The sequence below is a fragment of the Apiospora hydei genome (assembly GCF_038363865.1).
Source record: "Apiospora hydei strain CBS 114990 chromosome Unknown utg000008l_segment0_segment0, whole genome shotgun sequence".
In the NCBI taxonomy this organism is placed as follows: domain Eukaryota; kingdom Fungi; phylum Ascomycota; class Sordariomycetes; order Amphisphaeriales; family Apiosporaceae; genus Apiospora; species Apiospora hydei.
In genome coordinates this window covers 1,197,370-1,215,736 of record NW_027117367.1, presented here as the reverse complement: position 1 = coordinate 1,215,736, position 18,367 = coordinate 1,197,370, and the positions used below count along the sequence as shown (strand labels likewise).

Sequence of the window (18,367 nt, the reverse complement as noted above, 5' to 3'; positions counted from 1 at the left end):
ATAGATGACTTTGGGATAGCTGGCAACGGCATAGCTGATTGAAAATGCCGGCATTGAGACAGCTGTTATTGGTTAGTAGCCTATATGCAATGGCGAATACTTCTGACAACAGAATCGCAAGATATGTGTACTGGAACGTGCATCATGATGGAATATGTTGCTGTGGATACTCCTTTTTATTCCTGCCCTCTGTCTACAAGTACTAGGGAGGATACTTGAGCAGCGAAGCCGCGCTCCAGGGGTAACACAGGCGCGCTACAGACAGACCCCCCACTAAGGCTAAGGCGGGTTTTTTTAGATCCTTGTGGTCTTCAGCACCAGTCACCCCACACCTGACATCTCCAGACTTTTGATCAATTGCCTCGTCTCTTCAGTAACCTCTGGGTCAGTAGTATATCATCAGACAAGAACATCGTCTTGCCGGGCACCCATCGGAGTTCAATTGCCATTTTCCAATGCCCCAATTCATGTTCGTTGCGGTGGAAGGTGGGACCAAACCCGCCAAACTGACAAGGTCCATCCGAAGCCATTCCATACGCACCGCCCTCCAAAAGTCCAGTAATTCAGCCCAGCAAGCAACAAGCAAGGCAGCCACGAAGCGCAGTCGCATCACAAACCATGCTGACGAGACCAAGTCGGCAACCTTCACATGCTGCGATACGGTGGCTGCCAAGTTGTGGCCGATGGAGAACGGAACTCCAATGGAGGTGGGGTCTGTGTTTCCTTGTCTAGAGTACAGGCGTTTATCGGTGTCCGGGATCCGATCTGATAAAGCAAACAGCTCTTGGCATCGTTGTTTCTAACTCGTATCGACTCGGTCGACGGTGGTTGCCTGGATCCTTTCAACAGCCTCCCGGTCCCCAAGAGTGTGCAAGTTGACCACTTGGTCAAATACTGTGAGTGGCGACCCGCTAATATTCGAATTGGATATCGGCTAATCCCCTACTGCTCGCCGCCAGTCCTGACCAAATTCGACTTCGAATCAAGTACCGCCGATCGTACGAGGCTTTGGTTCCCGTACGCCATGCAAAGCGTGTCGATGATGCACAGTACACTAGCCATGGCTGCTGTCGTATGGCGCGCGGAGGACGTGGCTCTGGAGAAATCCATACAGCTAGAGGGCATGCGTCAGAAGTACGAGGCAATACGAGAGGTCCGAAGTCAGATTTCCAAACACGTTGGCGTCGAGCGCAGCGATAGTGACATGTCCCAATTGATGTCCACCATGTCGACACTGGTGTTTGTTGAGGTATGTAATAATGCTTGTTCATGGAAAGCTAATCCTTCCCTCACTCGTCATACTCTAGATCTACGACGGCAACTTTGAGGTGGCCGAGTTGCATTTGCAAGGTGTTCGCACGCTTTTCAACTCACACAGGCGCCGTAGCAACTTGATGGCCGACTTCATCTTCTGCAAGGCCACCAGCATGTTAGTATTTTCATCTAGGCGTCTATTTGCACCGCTGACTTGAAGTTCCAGGGCCGACATCGAGGTGGCCATCACATTGGGACGACCGCTCATGTTTCCCACTCTGCATACCAGTCAAGCTGCGCCTCCCCTACTGCTGCTTGACTGTGCAGACAAATCGCCCCTTGATAACTCAATAACCGAAAGCAATTCGCACGAAGTTGTTGGCATTTTCAACCGTTTAAGGCATGCAATCTTGATGCGTCAATCGGTGACTCTTCATTCCGAGACTCTATATAGGCTGCTCCACGATGTAGACTGCTGCATTTTACAGTACCTATCTCATGAGCGGAGTCCTCTTTCTCATATCATCAAGCGAACCCATGCACTGGTCCTCGCGGTCCAGGTTTTTATGTTCGCAACATTGCGCCAAGTGCCCCCTCAGAGCAAGTTGATGCGCAGGATGGTGGCGCGCCTACATCAGACGGTCGGGGAATCACCAGTCGCCAGCAACATATGGACAGGGTACGAATCGGCTCTACTGTGGATAGCCTTTGTTGGCCTCCTCGGAACAGGGGTAACGGAAGCCAGTCAGCAAGGGCATTGGTTTCTCAATCTCTTCCGATGTACTGCGGGCGCCGACTGGTGCGCCGACTACGTTCTGTGCAATCGCGACATCCGACAGGTGTTCTCTACGTTTCTGTGGGACAATGCTTATTGTCAGCCAGTGCTAGCTGAGCTAGAGCTACAACAGGGCCTGACGCTACTGCGGCGTGAGCCGGACGGATCCCTGACGCCCTATCTTCCGGAATAGGAAACATGTTTGAACAGGGCGCCTCGCACTGTATACCCAAAACGGACACACTCCTGAACAAGCGCCTCCTCAGGTCCGTCAGTTGGACAGATATCTGTGTATAAAAGGCCGTCGAATCCAGGAGATATATCTATTAGATAAACCGTCAACAACTTCGCTCACTCGTCTTTGGAAACTCACCCTTCGGAATCCTGTCGAAACATGGCCGGGGAACTCGTCCTGCTGACCGGGGGCACCGGCTTCTTGGGCTACACTATCCTAGTTGACCTTCTACAGCATGGTTATCGTGTTCGCGTTGCCGTTCGATCACACGAGAAGATTGCTAAGATGTGGGCCGCCCCCTCCATCGTCGCTCTCGACCCAAGGGCAACCCAGTTGATGTTCGTCATCGTGCCGGATATGGCTGCCCCCGGCGCCTATGACGAAGCTGTACAAGACGTCGACTTCATCATCCACACAGCTGCACCTCTTCATGCAGATCATGCAAGTGCCGTGGGCGGCTCGGATCCTCAAAAAGTTCAGTCACTAGAGGACGCCTTTGTCACCGCTTGCGTGCAGGGGAACCTGGGCATCCTCCACTCTGCGCGCGACAAGGGGAAGTCGGTACGACGCATCGTCATGACCAGCTCCACTGTAGCCATTGCCCCTGCCGACTTCTTCTCCGACGCGGCAGCTGCGGCCCAGATGGAAAGGGGCGAAGAAGTCATCCGTGGGCCCGAGACCCGCGTCCCCGTTCCGGAACCGCCGTATAATTCGCAGCTGCCTGCGTATTGCGCGGCTAAGACCGCTTCGCTAGAGGCAGCGGAGACGTTCGTCAATAACCATGCACTGCGCTTCGACCTGATCTCCATCATGCCTTCCTTAATTTTCGGGAAGGACGAGCTGGCCACCGGCACAGATTCCACCCGCATGTTGATGTACCGCCTGCTTCCCCAACCGGCTTCCAACGGTCCCGGCGATGGCGACGCTGCCAGTAATCCATACCAAGGCGAAATCGTGGCTGTCGGGAACGCGGTGCTCTGCACCGATGTAGCCCGCGCACACGTCCGGGCTCTTGATCCGGACGTGAAGGGAAACCAGTCGTTCGTCCTGAACACCGACGCAAGGTGGGAGGATACAGTTCCCATCACCAAGACTCACTTCCCGAGCCATTCGACTCGGGGGTGTTCCGGCCGGGTGGTCCGAAGTGGTCCACTGTGCCCCTGAGATGGGATACGACTAAGGTGAGTAACTCCATTTTTCCCTCCCTCTTAACTGCAAACTTCCTTTTGGAATCAAATCGTATCTAAATCAATGCAATAGGTGCGAGCTGTGTTGGGTATCGAGTTGGCTACATATGATGCCATGATCAAAGAGGTTGTGGGCGAGTATCTTGAGAAGGCAGGAAGTCGGCATGGTTGATGCGTCAGAAGAAGCTTCCCTCCCTTTTCCTTCTTTCTTTTCTTTTTTTTCGCCTTCTTTTTTTCAATTCATCATTTCAGTGAATGTGGTATCTCAAGATAACTATTCCGCGCAGTTAACAGAATAGAATCGGCTTCTTCGACCTGTCTTTGTTCTATGAAGCCCATGGTGCATTCGCTACCGAGACAAAGATGCGTCCCCGACGGGCTATTGTGCTTTGTTCGCCACGGTGTGACAATGAGCATTTTCGTCTTGACTTCCCATTCGAAACATTTTCCACATTCCCATTGCTGGTGTAGCATCTTACACCTGGAAGCTTTGACTCGGGTTTATTCTGGATCATATTTTGAGTTGATTGAGCGAGCACATTGGAAACGAATCATGGTTTGGGGATGGCTTCAGGCCACTTTCGAGAACCAGCTGGAGTACCCGACTGGGTTTTATCAGCCACAGCAGAGAGGAAGAGGTGGACTATTTCTACATGAGAATATCAACATAGAGCCAGATGCAGCACCACCTCCGCGTCCGTTGCTGCCTCTTCCGCGGGAAGTGCCGAGCCCGCCTAGGCCACTGCCGATACCTCCGCGTCCATTACCACCGATACCGCGTCCACATTATGAACCAGTACGACCTGGCCGGCCCGTCGCGCCCATGTTCGCGCAACACCCCGTCGACCCGTACAATGTGGCCCGGAACCTCCCGCCGCCGGAGGGCGCCCTGTTCGACCCGGCCGCCGTACCTTTGATGGTGCTGCCCGACCTGGGGGGGCGGCGGCCAGCAGCCGGGGGTTCCAGATCCCAACGACGAGATTGAGCAGGAACGGCGGATCAACGCGGCTCGCGGCCTGCTGATGACCTATTTCACCGACGAGAAGAAAATGCCCGGGTTCCAGTTCCGGCGGTTCCTGGGTCAGGGCGGCTACGGCATCGCGGCGCTCGTTGCGGACGTGCGGGATAAGGAACTGCCCCCGCGGCTCCTCGTCGTCAAGCGAGGCTTTGCCGGGGAAGCGGTCGAGAAGTCCATGGGTAGGGAGATTGACTGTTTACAGGTGAGTGAATTGGAGAAGATGTCGAAGTGTACATTAAAGGACGAGAGGAAAATGAAGAGAAAAGAAAGAACTTATATATTACTCCAACATGAGTACGAACAATTACGCCGCAGATATTCACGAACCGTCCATCAGTGGGTCAGAGATGCATTAGCTGACAACGTTTCGTCACCCTTGCTAGTGTATAAGAGGCGGCATGCATTTCGCGCAGATCCTGGCCTTTCGCCAACGCTTCAGCACGAAGCCCATCTGGGAGATCCGCGACTTGTTCCGAAATCGCGGGCGGTACCTGAACGGGCTGCCGGGCCCGACCATCTTGACGGAGTACGTGGAGAACGGGACGTTCCAGGACTTTTTCGACAAGACACGTGAATGGCAGGAGCCGGTGCCGAATCGCATTCTCTGGAACATCCTCCTGTGTGGTAAGTGTCGTCCCAGCTCCCTCTCTACCTCCATATTCCCTCTCTCTCCCTATTTCGTGTGTCGTCGTGATGAATTTGGGATTGGCCTACGAACTGACTGTGTTTTCTTCCGCATTTACCAATAGGCATCCGTGCATGTATCGGCATGATGTGGCCGATCATGGCCGAACACAAGGCGCCTACGAGGACCGAAACGATTGATCCGAACCGACCGCCACTGATGTTGCAACACAGCGAGATTCATATGAAAAATGGCGAGTCATCTATTCTGATATACCAGGAGCTCCCTCTTAAAGAAACCACCGCCTCCGTTCGTCATGCTAATGCGTAGGGGAACTTGAATAGTTATTTTTGGGGAGTTACAACACGGGTCGGAAGAACATGACCTGGTACCCGCGTACAAGCTCATAGATTTTGGCGTGGCTAGAAACGTCGCGGAAGACGATTTTCCACCGTAAGTAAATGTTGCCGGAGTCGGCTCGAGAGTTGGCTGTTGGGGTTAGGAGATTTGCGACTGACCAAGTATCATCACATGTTGAAGACTCCAACCGGAAAAGGGGCCCTTCTGGAATGGTAGGGATGTCGCAGGGGTAGGTGCCATAATGTCATCACCCTCCTCTGCCTGCTCACTCCCTGACGATTCGCTTCTCCCCCACCACCCAGATCGTCATGGCCCTGATCACCAAAGTCTACAACTGGGAGCCCCGCTGGGGCGCCTTTCTGGACGGCTACATCCAGACGGACGCGTGGGACCTCTACATGCCGGGCGCCGAGCTCCGGTACCCGTGGCTGGACCCGGACCTGCGAGAGCTGATTGGGCGCATGATGGCGAAAGACGAGCCGAACCGCATCCCGATCCGCGACTGCCTGGCCATTGCCACAGCCGCCGTCCGCGACAAAACCGCCGACGGCTACCCGAACAGACGCGAGGCCGAGACCGACGACGCCATCCTCGCGTACATCCAGCGCGCGTTTCACGACGCGGAGCAGAATCCGGCGCCGGCGCCTGGGTTCGTGCCCGATGCGAGGCGGCCGGCGCCGCGGCCTTGCCCCAGCCGCCGCCGGTGGACGATGATGTGGTTATGGGGAATGTTCCGGATCCGGGCGTGGAGGAGGATCCGGGCGCGCAGGAGCTGTGGAGATATCTGGTCAATGATGTCATGGGGAACAACAACCCGGGCGGTGATGAGGCTATGGGGGCTGATCCGGCCGCTGAGTATATGTGGAATTTTCCGGGCAATGCTGTGATGGGGGAAAATCCGGGCGATGATCAGTTTTTGGCGGAGAATCCGGGTGGTTGAAAACCCTACGATAAGATATTCGGGTTGAGAAAGGAGTGTGACATATGTGTGTAAATAATGTATACTTGCTTCCAAAAATGAAACAGGACTTGAATAGATAAACACCATTTAGAAACACATCGAATAATATGGCCTTGGGCCATAGTTGCAGATGCATACCCGGGTATACCAATTGTTATTCTTCAAACCGTCTACGTCTTCTTCGGCCCAGGACGCAACCTTTGTAATTCGTATGAATGCCCTCATCTCTGCAAAATGGGTACGCGCCGCTGAGCCTTGAGTATCGAAGAGTCAATACAAGCGGCTCGGGCAACTCTCATTTATGGGCCATCGTGGTGACTCATTCCAAGTCAGAATGCGTAATCGCACCGAGGAGAGGGACTCAACGAACCTTTGCAACTCAGCAAGTTGGCCGCCATGTATTTGATATGAAACCACACCCTTACACTCTTGGTGCCAAGTCGACTCGTTACATGTATCAAAGGGTATACATCTTCATCACCAAGGCTTTTCAAAAACAACGGTCCACATGTTGGGCAGTCTATAACTCAGGTCAGCCATCTGGATGAATCTATCACTAACTAAGTAAGAAATCAAGAGATTAAAGCGGCCATGAGCTCAGCGGGCCGTGCCAGAGGGAGAGCCCGTGTCACCAAACGCCGCTCAGGTGCTCCTCGATTCACCGAATATGTTCATTACAGCCGAATAGAGGGAATTACCCCCTGGGGTTCGTGTTCTGTTGAGGAACGCAACACTTTGCAACAACCATCGCGATATGCAATACACCATTACCTTTGGGGGACTCTTGGTTGGGCTATGGGAAATTGCTTCAGAAGGTTCGATGACGACGAAATCAACGGCGACAACAATATATCACATCCAGCTAAAGACCGAAACGGAAGTACGAGGGAGAACGAACCCCAAGAGTCCGGGGTTCCCGATACGTGGATAGGTTAGTCGGTTTCCGTATCGTAGGTATCCTGCCGGTGGCTAATCAGACCGTTAATGGAATGGTGCTATCACAGGCAATGATGATAAAGGATGCAACGACGACGATTACGAAAATATCCAGATGGCCAATCAGTGGATGGATGACATTGACAAGACGTGGAACCCGACCTTGCAGAATTGGGACCGTGGTGCTTGGACTTCACATCAAGGCAGTCCAGAGCGACCGGAAGCGAGAGTAGCCCCCAGTAGCCCTGAAGGCGTGGTAACCAATATCTGTACACTGTGTCTCTTAATAGGTACCAGGCTAGAGTGGGATTGTCAGCTTTGACCTGACCGGCAAGCGTCAAGAACGTAAATATCAATGTGGAGTTTCAAAGAAGTCACCTCCCAAGTCTCGGTCGCGTGCGACGCTCATCACGACACGTGTTACTGCGGCATCCTCAACGACCGCAGCCTGGTGCTGTAGCTTTGAGCATCGACGTGAGACGGCTCACCGCCGGCCGAAGTCCAGCGACGCGTGGCTGATCGGTACACCCAGCACACGCCCGACTGTGCGAGGTCGATGATGGCGGGCTTCGTGAATCGAGAGGTGACCGAGCTCTTCCGGGCCCTGATTCGGGGCGGCGGGCAGCATCATCATTCTAACGACGACATGGCGACAATACGTCGGCTGGGCAGGAAGATGGGGGCATTCGCGACTCCATCCTCAGCGGCGTATGCTACTGTCGCAGCCAGGGATAGCCTTGATGTTAGGGAGGGAGGCCGGACTGTCATTGGTCTTTGGGCGGCTAGGTATCAACAGTACATACCTAACTTCCGCGGCAATCGTATAGGTCCAGCTGAACGCTAGCAGGAGAGAGGCGGCAAATGCTTATCACACACGAGATCGGTATCACTTGTTTCCAGTCAAGAGATTTCACGGTGAACTATTGCAGTCGTTAATTGAGCAATTGCATGTGTGGGTGGTCCATTCTTATGCGGTCCCAATCGAAGTAGGTCATCCAACGTACAGAGTCCAAGGATGCCGGAGTCTGACGAAAGTGAACTTTCAATTTTCCAGAAATGGCCATCTGCAGTAACGAGGACTCATTAAAATTATCCTCAACAACGGTATGTTGTACATCTCAAAACAACCCGCGGGGTGGATTGAGCGTGTACAGTCGGCGGAGACTTTGGGCCTTGAGCGAGAGACTGGATTGGCAGACAAGCGTTCCTCAGCTGCTCACTTGTTGACACATATAAGATACCAATAACCAGCATGTCGTAGGCATCTGGTGCGATCTAGATCTGTCAAATCAAATATACACTAAATAGACCCGTACGATTTACAAGTACAAGCACAATTGTAGAAAAACACACAATTGTTTGACTCTTGAAGGGTGGTCTGCTCGTCATGCAGCGTACGACTGAATTCACGCAGTTGATGCATGTGCTTTAGTGGGTGAATTGGCCTGTATTTGAGGTGGAGTCCCCTGTGGCTTAGGGTATCCGAGTTGCTCACGGTGCATCCTTCACTGAAGGCTTGTGGAATTACTTGCTACTGGGCAGGCAACGTTGAAGAAAAGTGAGTGGACGAGATTTGGAATATCCATCCTACCTCTGGGTATGTAGTTTCAAATCACAGCATCATGGTTCAGAATGTAATAGTCGATGGTTGCTTCAAGTCAGAAAATGTTTTCTGTCGTCGCTTACTGCCTACCTGAATATGGCTCCCCAAGAAGCATGGCTACACCGCCATGAAGCGGGTCTTATATGCCGCCATCTTCGCGCTTGCTATCTTTGCGCTGGTATGGCATCTTCGTCACGGTACACTTGCATTGTCTTCGAACGTTGGCAAGCGACGGGACTTTCCGGTTGCCTTGGGCAGCATCCTACTTGCCTGCAAGTTCCTCACAGTGTTGCCGCTCTAGTGACTCTTTCTCAGAAGAGGCCAACAGGCCGATCGCGATCTCCACGGCGTTGTTGCCGGCCTGCTCTAGTGCGCCATCGTCACTGTCTTTATTGGTGGAATTATCTCCTGGCTCTTCATCCCCGGAATCGTCTTCGCATCGTTAGGGTTCGGCTTCTATCTCGAATGATCGCGTTCGTGGCCATTTTGTTACGGGATTCGCAGTGATACGCTCGCCATTGGCGAACAGCTATGACCACGAGCCACATCCCTTCCATGACGCCATTACCAATTACGGAGACGACAGATGCCAGAAACGAGAGCCAAGGGAAAGAACAGTCGCAATACACATTATGTCAGATGGAAGCTGCAAAAAGGCATGTGCAGTGTGCAGCGCGATGCAAGTCAGCGGCTCAAACGGCATCGCTATTCTGGGGAAAGGTACGATGAACGACCCCACCAAAGTAGGTGTGGAGGAGTTGGTTGGTTGGTGGGATCTGCCCAACGTCATGGCCCGCATTGCGTCATTGGCTGTTTCCAACGTACGTTTTGCTTGCTGTAAGGCAAAGAGCTGACAGTTGCACTCTGACACCGGAACTTTGAGATCATGGCATGAACACTATCGTATGCAATGTTTTCGTTAGTAAACAAATAGCATTGACCGATCAACCTCATATTTCGTACATTGCTACACAAGGTGGGCAACAGAAGCCTTCTGATAAGCTCTAGATTACTGTAGCTCAAGCTTCTGTGGGGGCCGCTACTTGCAAGCCGCGACTCCAGCATCGAGATTCAAAGCCCCAGAGGGCTGAAATGTGTTGCAGGCTGTGCCAAGTTTCGCAAAGTTGGCAGCAGCCAAAGAGAGTGCTGTTCCAGCATTGCTGAGCTCATGGACGCTATGCAAATGCCCGAATCTAGGTCGTCGGTCTAGATCCAACTGCTTGTTACGTGTTTCGAATTGACCGCGAAATGACGCCCTCGGTTACGCAACACGCGCAACAACAACAGGTTCGGGTCCCGGCAACCTGATCGACGGTTGACTGTGATGCAATGACGGAGACCCACGGCGGCAGTACGCGAGCCGCCTCTTACTGCCCTCGAAATAGAGTCAAGATGTGTATATAAGGCCAGACCACAACCACTCAATGTCGGTTTCCTTTTTCCAGATCATCTCATCATCCCAATCTACCAAACCAACAAGCACACACACACACTTCTCACCACCCCTTCCAACCAATTCATCAACATGGACAAGCTTAAGGGTGCCATTGACTCCAAGGTGGGCGGCAAGTCCTCCCAGCCTGGCAACGGCATTGAGCGCAGTGCCGATAACACTGCCAACCAGCGTAAGTAAAATTGTCCCCTTCTATTGTCCTACCGGACCTGTCTTCCTTGAGCAACGACTGACATTGCTCTCGTACTACAGAAGCCGACAAGATCGGTGGACAGGCCGGCATCCCTGCTTCTCAGAACGACACTATTCACAAGGGTCTCGACTCCAAGATCAACGAGAAGATTCCCGGCGGCAACTAAGCTCCTCTTCTCCATCAACCTTATTACGATAATGAAGGGTATTCCGAAGGAATTGCCTGGCTATGATACCAACTTTCTTGCGATGGAGGAACACTACGTGGAAACATGAGGTTTCCATCACATGTATTATCATAATGGTTACGAGGACGTAATGATAGATATGATCAAATGGATACAACACAATCAACCAAACTTTTTCTTGACCAAGTAACATGTTCTCCAGCTTAACTATGGTAAAGAATACCAACCATGAACATAATTAATGTGTGATTGATATCCTGCTATGGAGATAGTATATGTCCTCATTCTCATCCTCATATGTTTGTAACAACTGCCTCTTTTTGACTACGTATTATTACATGGTCGATTTATGTCATGTTGCATGTATGATATATTTGATCTTCGACGTTGCAGACCTATTTGGTTACATTCCTCTCCCAATTATGATCCGGTTCTTCCGTTGCCAAGCCGTTGACTCGCTTTTTCGAGATGTATGTGGTTCCATCGAGTATGATTAAATTCCGTGCGAATTGAATTCAGACAGTACCTCGATGCAATCTGAAGGGGTCCCCTCATATTCCGCACCTGTAGTTCCTGCTGACTTTTGGCGGCTAATATGTACTTGTGGCCTTGGAAAGCCCCCTTTTCAATATAAAGTCAAAAGTCTCGATGACAATCCACAGCAACCAGCTTTATCCAACAGGTTACTGTATTGTTTTTGAAACATCTTTCCAAAGGGATGTCATTGTTATATTGCCCTCTCCCTATCATCAATCGTGGGCTTTTGCCTCTCGAGTGTAGCAGTGGCACGTTGATGTGTCACTGCTCAGAATACCCAATTTATGCACCTGTGGCCCCCTTCATACCTTGGCTACCACAGGCCACCTTCCTCCATTGGTAGAAGGTATGTCTATGGCCTATATATGCCAAATGCTCTCTGCGAGCTTTTCATTGTTGTGTTGAGCCGCAGAAGATCTACTGTATAGTTATATTTGAAGCTGATGTCTTTCGACTCATCCATTTTAAAGATTTGCTTTCCGGATATCTGGAGCTGACTTTATGCCTTGATGTATTCTGCTTCCCTTGTAGTTGCTTCTGCAGCCACTAGACCGTGTCTCCCTAGACCCGGTGCTCCGATAGTAGACCCGGGCCGGCCCACTACCGATCGGACCCGCGAAATCGGGGCATAACCCCGGTACTCAACTTATTTGGCTTCTCACACGCTGGCATTTTGATCCCCAGTCCAACGTTCTTTATTCCATCAAAATTCTTCTTGAATATTTTACCAGAGGTTACTCCAACCACCGTTCAACACCTGAGCATCTCAACATTGTTCAGACCGGTGAACATATCTGATGGAACACGAATACATTCGTGATCATCGCACTCGGGAGCCAGCATTCAGACGGTCCCTCACTGGAAGGCTCCTCTCCTCCCATATTCTCCTCGGCATCTCGGTAGAGCTCCATCACATGAGAACGCCAAAACACTCTACCTGACAGGTATAAGGATATCTTTGCTCCGGAGGATGACCGGAGATGATTCAATCCTAGGAGGGAAGCATTCAGATTAGGTTTGCAACACTTGATCACCGCGTGTGAGTGAGTCACCCGCCTGACAGATCATCCCTGACAAATCATCTACACTCATGGTGTCTGAAGCTGACCAATGCCAGGTCCCAATCGAAAGGGAGACAAGACGCACTGGCGACTGGCCTGGGCCACCAGGACACGGGTGGGCTTTGTTTGCTACCTTTTGCTTTCATTTCTGATTGCAGCCATACATGCAATTGGGAAGGCAAAGAGCTGCTTGCATGGCAAACTCGACGCAGTAGTGAGATTTCACGAGACGGTCGGTATTCACTTGTATGTATATGCGAGAACAACGCTTTGCAAGATGTTTCTGACTGTGGCATATTACCCAGAAAATGTGGAAAGACATTTCGCTGTCTCTTCTGCGTGTTCCCGCCCGCATCCCTGCACGACAAACGGACGACATAACGATCATACCAGGGGCAAGCTTTGTCTCGGAAAGCAACTTGGCTTTTCCCTCCCTTTGAATGGGGTATTTGTCAAACTGGCAAATAACTCCTTTAGAGTGGAGTATTGTTGTTTCCCAAGAAGACAATACCCAGGGTGGCATCCCCATTCAAACTTTTGAAGGGGTGCCAATACGCACCTGCACCTAATACCCAGGGGACCATCAAGGGCAAGTGTGCCGTGAGTCCCACCCGTGCCTGCCATCGCCGAACGTAATACCTTCCCGCACGGCAGGTACACCTGCACCTCACAACAGAGGAACATAAACGTTCCCGACGATCTCGCCGAGGCTTGTCGGCCTCCTCAGTACCCTTCTCTTGAAAAGGCTGAGCCGACTGGAAGGAAATTCTTTCCCCACCGTGACAGCTCGGTATCTATGCCCAGGTGTGTACTTTACTGGAACCTTGTGGTCGAATTTTTATTTTCCACACATACGCTCTGGTGTACATGTTTATTCCATTTGCATTTCCCCCCAGTGGAATAACAAAGCAGTCCAAGCGTTATACGCGTTTTCCGAAACCACGACATAGTGGAATAACTGCTGCGAGTGGCATGGTACGTTTATCCCGCCTGGATCCATATACACAACTGGCATCACCGCATCCAAGTCAATTGAACGCAGTGCTGTCACCTATTGGCATAAACGTTGCGTTCAATGGTTTGTTTTACTTGCTGTACAACTTTCCATTGACTGTTTGGTTGATCCCCAACAATCACCCATCATTCAACAACATTTCCTCCCACTCGATGTCGAATCTGTATTAGGTTTTGTACCATCACCACACTTGTAACAAGTTTGTTTTCCATTACTATCACCATCATCATCATCATCATTAACATCCACTGACCAACTGCAGGACCCCATGATGGACCAAGCCGGCTACGACGCCGCCGCCACCCTCTCCCAGTCGGAGGATTGGACCAGTCTGCCAGAACTGCCCACATCCTCCGAGCTCAACCCCGACTGGGAGAGGGACGGTGACGAGATCAAAGCTCGTGTGAGGCTCAACGACATCACACAACCCTATTACTACAAGGACGAGTACCTTCGTACTCACTACTTCCTCCAACGTGAGGATGGAGTCACCAATCTCCGGAAGTCGATTTCCGACTTCAAGTTGTTCCCCAAGATGATGGATAACGATGACACTTGCATCTACACCAAGGTAAGCTGCTAACCTAGGATGTCCTCCGACCTGATTCGTACTGACTTCCATCCTTCCATAGGTCTTCATCAAGGGCTACCAGATGACCAACCAGGGACCGCTGTGTCGAATCTCGTTCTCTACCGAGCGTGCCGGCAAGAAGATCCGATGGTCCAATACTCGTCGTTTGACTCCAGGTACAATCGTTGCTCTTTCCACATCGACCGATAGGTTCGAGTGCCAATGCAAGGTTGCCTCCATCGTCGAGAAGATCGTCGACGGACCAATTGTCACAATCCATATCTTGTGGGCAAGCGTCGACGACGCAGTATTCGATCCAATGGAGGAACTTGTCATGATTGAGTCCCGACACGGCTTCTACGAGGCCATCCGTCACTCTCTTATTGGATTGCAACGCGTTGCCACAACACCCTCTCCTTTGATCAAATATCTCGTTCTAGGAAGCAAAGCTGACGCCACTCCCCAATACATCCAAGATCACCCGGAAATGGACATCACGCCTTTGCTCACCCAAAGACCTCCCAATGTACCCCATGCTCAGAACATCGGGGATGTTTGCAAGAACGTCAACGTTCTCGAAGGCATTCCCTCAATCATCGAGCCATACACGAGCCTTGATGATTCGCAACTTCAGGCAGTTCATCGCATCCTGACCAAGGAACTAGCCATCATCCAGGGCCCTCCAGGCACCGGAAAAACATTCACGTCGGTTCAAGCACTACGAATCCTAATCCAGTCTCAAGACCCGAGCACATCTGCACCAATCATTGTTGCCGCTGAGACAAATCATGCTGTCGATCAGATCCTGAAGCAGCTGATCGGTTTGGGTTTGGGTGATCTGGTAGTTCGACTTGGCGGTAGAACGAAAGATCAGAACCTAAAGGAGCATAGTGTTCACAACTTACGCAAACGAGCCCAGCACACACCTGACGATGTCTACAATCACGCAGCCAACAACACCAAAAAGAGCTTCAGCAGTATCTATAGTGCACTTGACAGAAACGGGAAGCAGCTCAAGGATCTTGTCGCAACGGTCTTCACTGACAGCCTTCTCAAGCCTGACTACCTTCTCGAGGAAGGTATCATTACCCAAGACCAATACCAATGTCTGATGGACGAAGATTGGGGCGATGATGATTCGGACATTATGAGGGATTGGCTTGGTCCGTCATGTTGCCATACAGCAGAGTTACATCAATTTTATGATCCAATGTTCGATACGGAAGAGATTTGCCAAGAGGATGAAGTCGAGGGCGCTGGACTTGAGATGGAAGACGATGTGGCCATCGATGACCTTGACAGCGGTCGTCTCAATGGAATTTGGATCGACATCGACCGACTGTATGGTGGCTCGAACGCGAAGAACTATCTTGACACCGACATAGCCCTCAAAAAGCAGCTTCGCAAGAAGAAGCTTTGGGATATCGACCAACAGTTCCGTGGCGCTATTTACGAGCACTGGCAGAAACGCCTGGTCGAGGGAAAGATGGCTGTCTTCCGTGATCTGCTCGCTAACAACATGCGTCTCACCAAGAACCTCAAGGATGCCCGCTGCCGTCAAGACTCCCAGTCAATCAAGAAGATGCAAATCAAGATTGTTGGCTGCACCACTACTGGTTTATCCAAGTACCGCGATCTCATATCGGCTCTACAACCTCGAGTCCTACTTGTTGAAGAGGCTGCCCAGAGTCGAGAGGCCCAAATCACGGCAGCGTTGCTACCTAGCCTCCAACAACTTGTCTTGGTGGGTGATCACCAGCAGCTGGCTCCTCATTGCAGTGTACCTGGCCTCGCTGGCTGTCCGTATTATCTCTGCACTTCGATGTTCGAACGCCTTGTCGAATATATGCAAATGCCTTTCACCGTGCTTGAAGTGCAGCGTCGCATGATTCCAGAGGCTCGCCAAGTTCTCAGCCACTTCTACAAGAAGCTCAGAGATCATCCCATGGTGGAAGATCCTTTACACCGGCCCCCGATTCCGGGTATGAAATATCCCCTCTACTTCTGCCACCACAGCTACCCTGAAGGAGTCGATGCACAGCTCAACAGCATGTACAACATCGAAGAAGCTGAGCACATCGTCAAGTTCGCCGAGTACCTGATCATGAACGGAACACCCGCGGAGAAGATCACCATTCTGACCTTTTACCGCGGCCAGCGGAAGAAGATCATGCAGGAAGCTGCCAAGAGGCCTTATATTGCACCTCTCGCCAGCCTCAAAGTCAACACGGTCGATTCCTATCAGGGCGAAGAGAATGATGTCATTCTTCTGTCTCTCGTCCGCAGTAGCCGACCTAAAGATGACCTTCGCGTTGGTTTCGTTGAAGACATGCACCGCGGTGTGGTCTCCATCAGCCGCGCACGTCGTGGATTCTACATCTTCGGAAACTACCACAACGTGATTAATGCCACGGACGCTTCAAAGATGATGTGGGGACCTGTCAGAGACGCATTCCAGTGTGGCGGCTTCTTCGATGCTCGGAAGCCCGGCTTGCCTATCTACTGCGTGAAGCATAATAAAACCATCCACATGGACTACGCTGTCTCATGGGATGGCCATCATGGTGGATGTTTCAATAAGTGCGGCGAGGTTTTTCCCAGCTGCGGTCATCCATGCCAGCTTTTCTGCCATCCGTAAGTTGTTTCCTTTCCGCGGGTCATTATCACGACATGTTAACTAACAAACTCTTTAGGATGCCCCATGAGAAGCTCCGATGCAAGCAGCCGTGCGAGCGCCTGCTACGCTGTGGCCATGCCTGCAGCAATGATTGTGGTGACAAGTGTCGATGCTCGCGGAGATGTGCAGCATTTGACGGCATTCCGCTTCCTCCTAGCCAAACCCAGAGCGTTCCTATCCACTACAACCAAGCCTGGACTGGATATAATGCACAATCAGATGATCGTCGTCTGGCTGCACTGCAATATACGGACGGAGCTAACGATATGCTTATTGACTTCGCACCCTGTACCACTGAGCAGGCCATTATCGACAAGTTTCGACTTGTCACGTTGACCCCGGACGGAACGCGAGCTGTCGGTGATGAGGCAGTAGTCGTCAACAGCAGCGCCTCAGTTTCTCCCAGCAAATCGACGGATATTGGTCAAGACATCAGCAGCCATTCGCCTACTTCCTCGGCGAAGAGCTCTAATGCCGCGCAGATTTCCGTTGTGCCGAAGAAGCCGATGGTGCCAGCAGTTCGACGTTCCGGAAACGCACGAACATCGGACAATACTGGTCGCAGACGACCAGTACCTGCCTCTATCATTCCTCCGATTAAACTCACGCTGAACAAAAGTGAGAAGAATCCGTCGCCTGTTGTTGCCGAGTGGGAGAGACTGGATGAGGAGGAGGATCTGCTGATCCCTGAAGTTGTTGGAGGAAGCGTGGCGGCAAAGGAGAAGGCCCAAAATGAGGCTAAGAACCTCATCGACTTTGATTAAGTTAAGTCAGTGGTTGCCCTGTTTTCCGTTTATAGCATTTGATTAGGTTAGAGTGCTTCTGTTTTCGATGCGTTGCGATGCATTCTTATCAACAGGCAGTAAGTAGATAGATTACTTAAGGCAATTCCTTTAGATACAATAAAATTGGGTTTGAACGAATCTTGCTAGAGCAGATGTCATTGGCATCCAGTCCCTCTAGACTGCTATCTTCATGTGCGGGGACCATGCACCTTAATCGACAGTTGGTCGGGAATTTTCTACATTCCCGCCTTCTGTTCCAAATCTGTTATACGAGAATTTCGATAGAACCGATGGATTTCTCGTGAGACTTTTGCAATACTGAATATCTCTTTTGTCAATCTCTAGGAGGAGATGCAAGATACCAAATTGGTTTCTACTTGGCTACAGTGGATGGTTTACCCATAGGTCGTCGGTGCACATGTGTGCTGTATCCCCGCGCTACAGCGGGGAACCGACAAATGCTGATGAGGGGCAGCGTCGCATTCTCACATCCTGTCTACATGTTTCCAAGAATGAGAGAGATTTAATCATGTATTTAAAGGGTCACGACCTTCTCGCTAGCAGTATGGAACTTCGTTGTCATTCCTGAAATCGGTGTTGTGAGCTGAGCTGGCCGTCTGACGATCGATGCGATTTGGTTGCAATAGAGCTGCTCCAGTGAACATCTCTGCTCTAAGACTCTACCTAGCCACAACGGTCTTGTGGGTCCTCACACTTCTGCCTTCTGCCCACTCCAAGAAACCCAGTGCATCTCAACGGCTGGCAGCCACGAGGCACATCATGTCTGTCCAAATGGCTGATGGGAGATTGTATGATCCTCTTATTAATATGACCAGGCCCGAAGGGGTATGCATTGGCGGAACGGACGGCAACGGCGTACACTTGAGCTGCTGAAAATACTTGGTTGTCTGCGAAAAGCGAAGCGCGCTGACGC

At 51.3% G+C, this 18,367-nt stretch overlaps 7 protein-coding genes across 7 annotated transcripts; all 7 read left to right on the top strand.

Moving 5' to 3' along the window:
* Window positions 1-455: 455 nt before the first annotated feature.
* PG997_010968 (uncharacterized protein) lies at window positions 456-2,222 on the top strand (the record flags this gene model as incomplete). The annotated part of the gene is made up of 6 exons (XM_066815283.1): window positions 456-707; window positions 782-896; window positions 960-1,249; window positions 1,308-1,429; window positions 1,481-1,679; window positions 1,743-2,222. The coding sequence occupies 6 exons, from the start codon at window positions 456-458 to the stop codon at window positions 2,220-2,222; spliced, it is 1,458 nt and encodes a 485-aa protein (XP_066664573.1).
* A 201-nt stretch (window positions 2,223-2,423) lies between these two features.
* PG997_010967 (uncharacterized protein) lies at window positions 2,424-3,428 on the top strand (the record flags this gene model as incomplete). The annotated part of the gene is made up of 1 exon (XM_066815282.1): window positions 2,424-3,428. One exon carries the CDS (start codon window positions 2,424-2,426, stop codon window positions 3,426-3,428), a length of 1,005 nt encoding a protein of 334 aa, XP_066664572.1.
* Window positions 3,429-4,274: 846 nt separating this feature from the next.
* Window positions 4,275-5,424, top strand: PG997_010966 (kinase-like domain-containing protein; the record flags this gene model as incomplete). Its single annotated transcript, XM_066815281.1, has 4 exons — window positions 4,275-4,358; window positions 4,441-4,671; window positions 4,883-5,093; window positions 5,219-5,424. The coding sequence occupies 4 exons, from the start codon at window positions 4,275-4,277 to the stop codon at window positions 5,422-5,424; spliced, it is 732 nt and encodes a 243-aa protein (XP_066664571.1).
* Window positions 5,425-5,695: 271 nt separating this feature from the next.
* PG997_010965 (uncharacterized protein) lies at window positions 5,696-6,394 on the top strand (the record flags this gene model as incomplete). The annotated part of the gene is made up of 1 exon (XM_066815280.1): window positions 5,696-6,394. The coding sequence occupies one exon, from the start codon at window positions 5,696-5,698 to the stop codon at window positions 6,392-6,394; it is 699 nt and encodes a 232-aa protein (XP_066664570.1).
* Window positions 6,395-7,006: 612 nt separating this feature from the next.
* Window positions 7,007-7,911, top strand: PG997_010964 (uncharacterized protein; the record flags this gene model as incomplete). Its single annotated transcript, XM_066815279.1, has 3 exons — window positions 7,007-7,346; window positions 7,420-7,607; window positions 7,654-7,911. 3 exons carry the CDS (start codon window positions 7,007-7,009, stop codon window positions 7,909-7,911), a joined length of 786 nt encoding a protein of 261 aa, XP_066664569.1.
* A 2,568-nt stretch (window positions 7,912-10,479) lies between these two features.
* Window positions 10,480-10,766, top strand: PG997_010963 (uncharacterized protein; the record flags this gene model as incomplete). Its single annotated transcript, XM_066815278.1, has 2 exons — window positions 10,480-10,579; window positions 10,660-10,766. The coding sequence occupies 2 exons, from the start codon at window positions 10,480-10,482 to the stop codon at window positions 10,764-10,766; spliced, it is 207 nt and encodes a 68-aa protein (XP_066664568.1).
* Window positions 10,767-13,671: 2,905 nt separating this feature from the next.
* On the top strand, window positions 13,672-17,412 carry PG997_010962 (uncharacterized protein; the record flags this gene model as incomplete). The annotated part of the gene is made up of 3 exons (XM_066815277.1): window positions 13,672-13,971; window positions 14,033-16,605; window positions 16,665-17,412. The coding sequence occupies 3 exons, from the start codon at window positions 13,672-13,674 to the stop codon at window positions 17,410-17,412; spliced, it is 3,621 nt and encodes a 1,206-aa protein (XP_066664567.1).
* Between the last annotated feature and the right edge of the window lie 955 nt (window positions 17,413-18,367).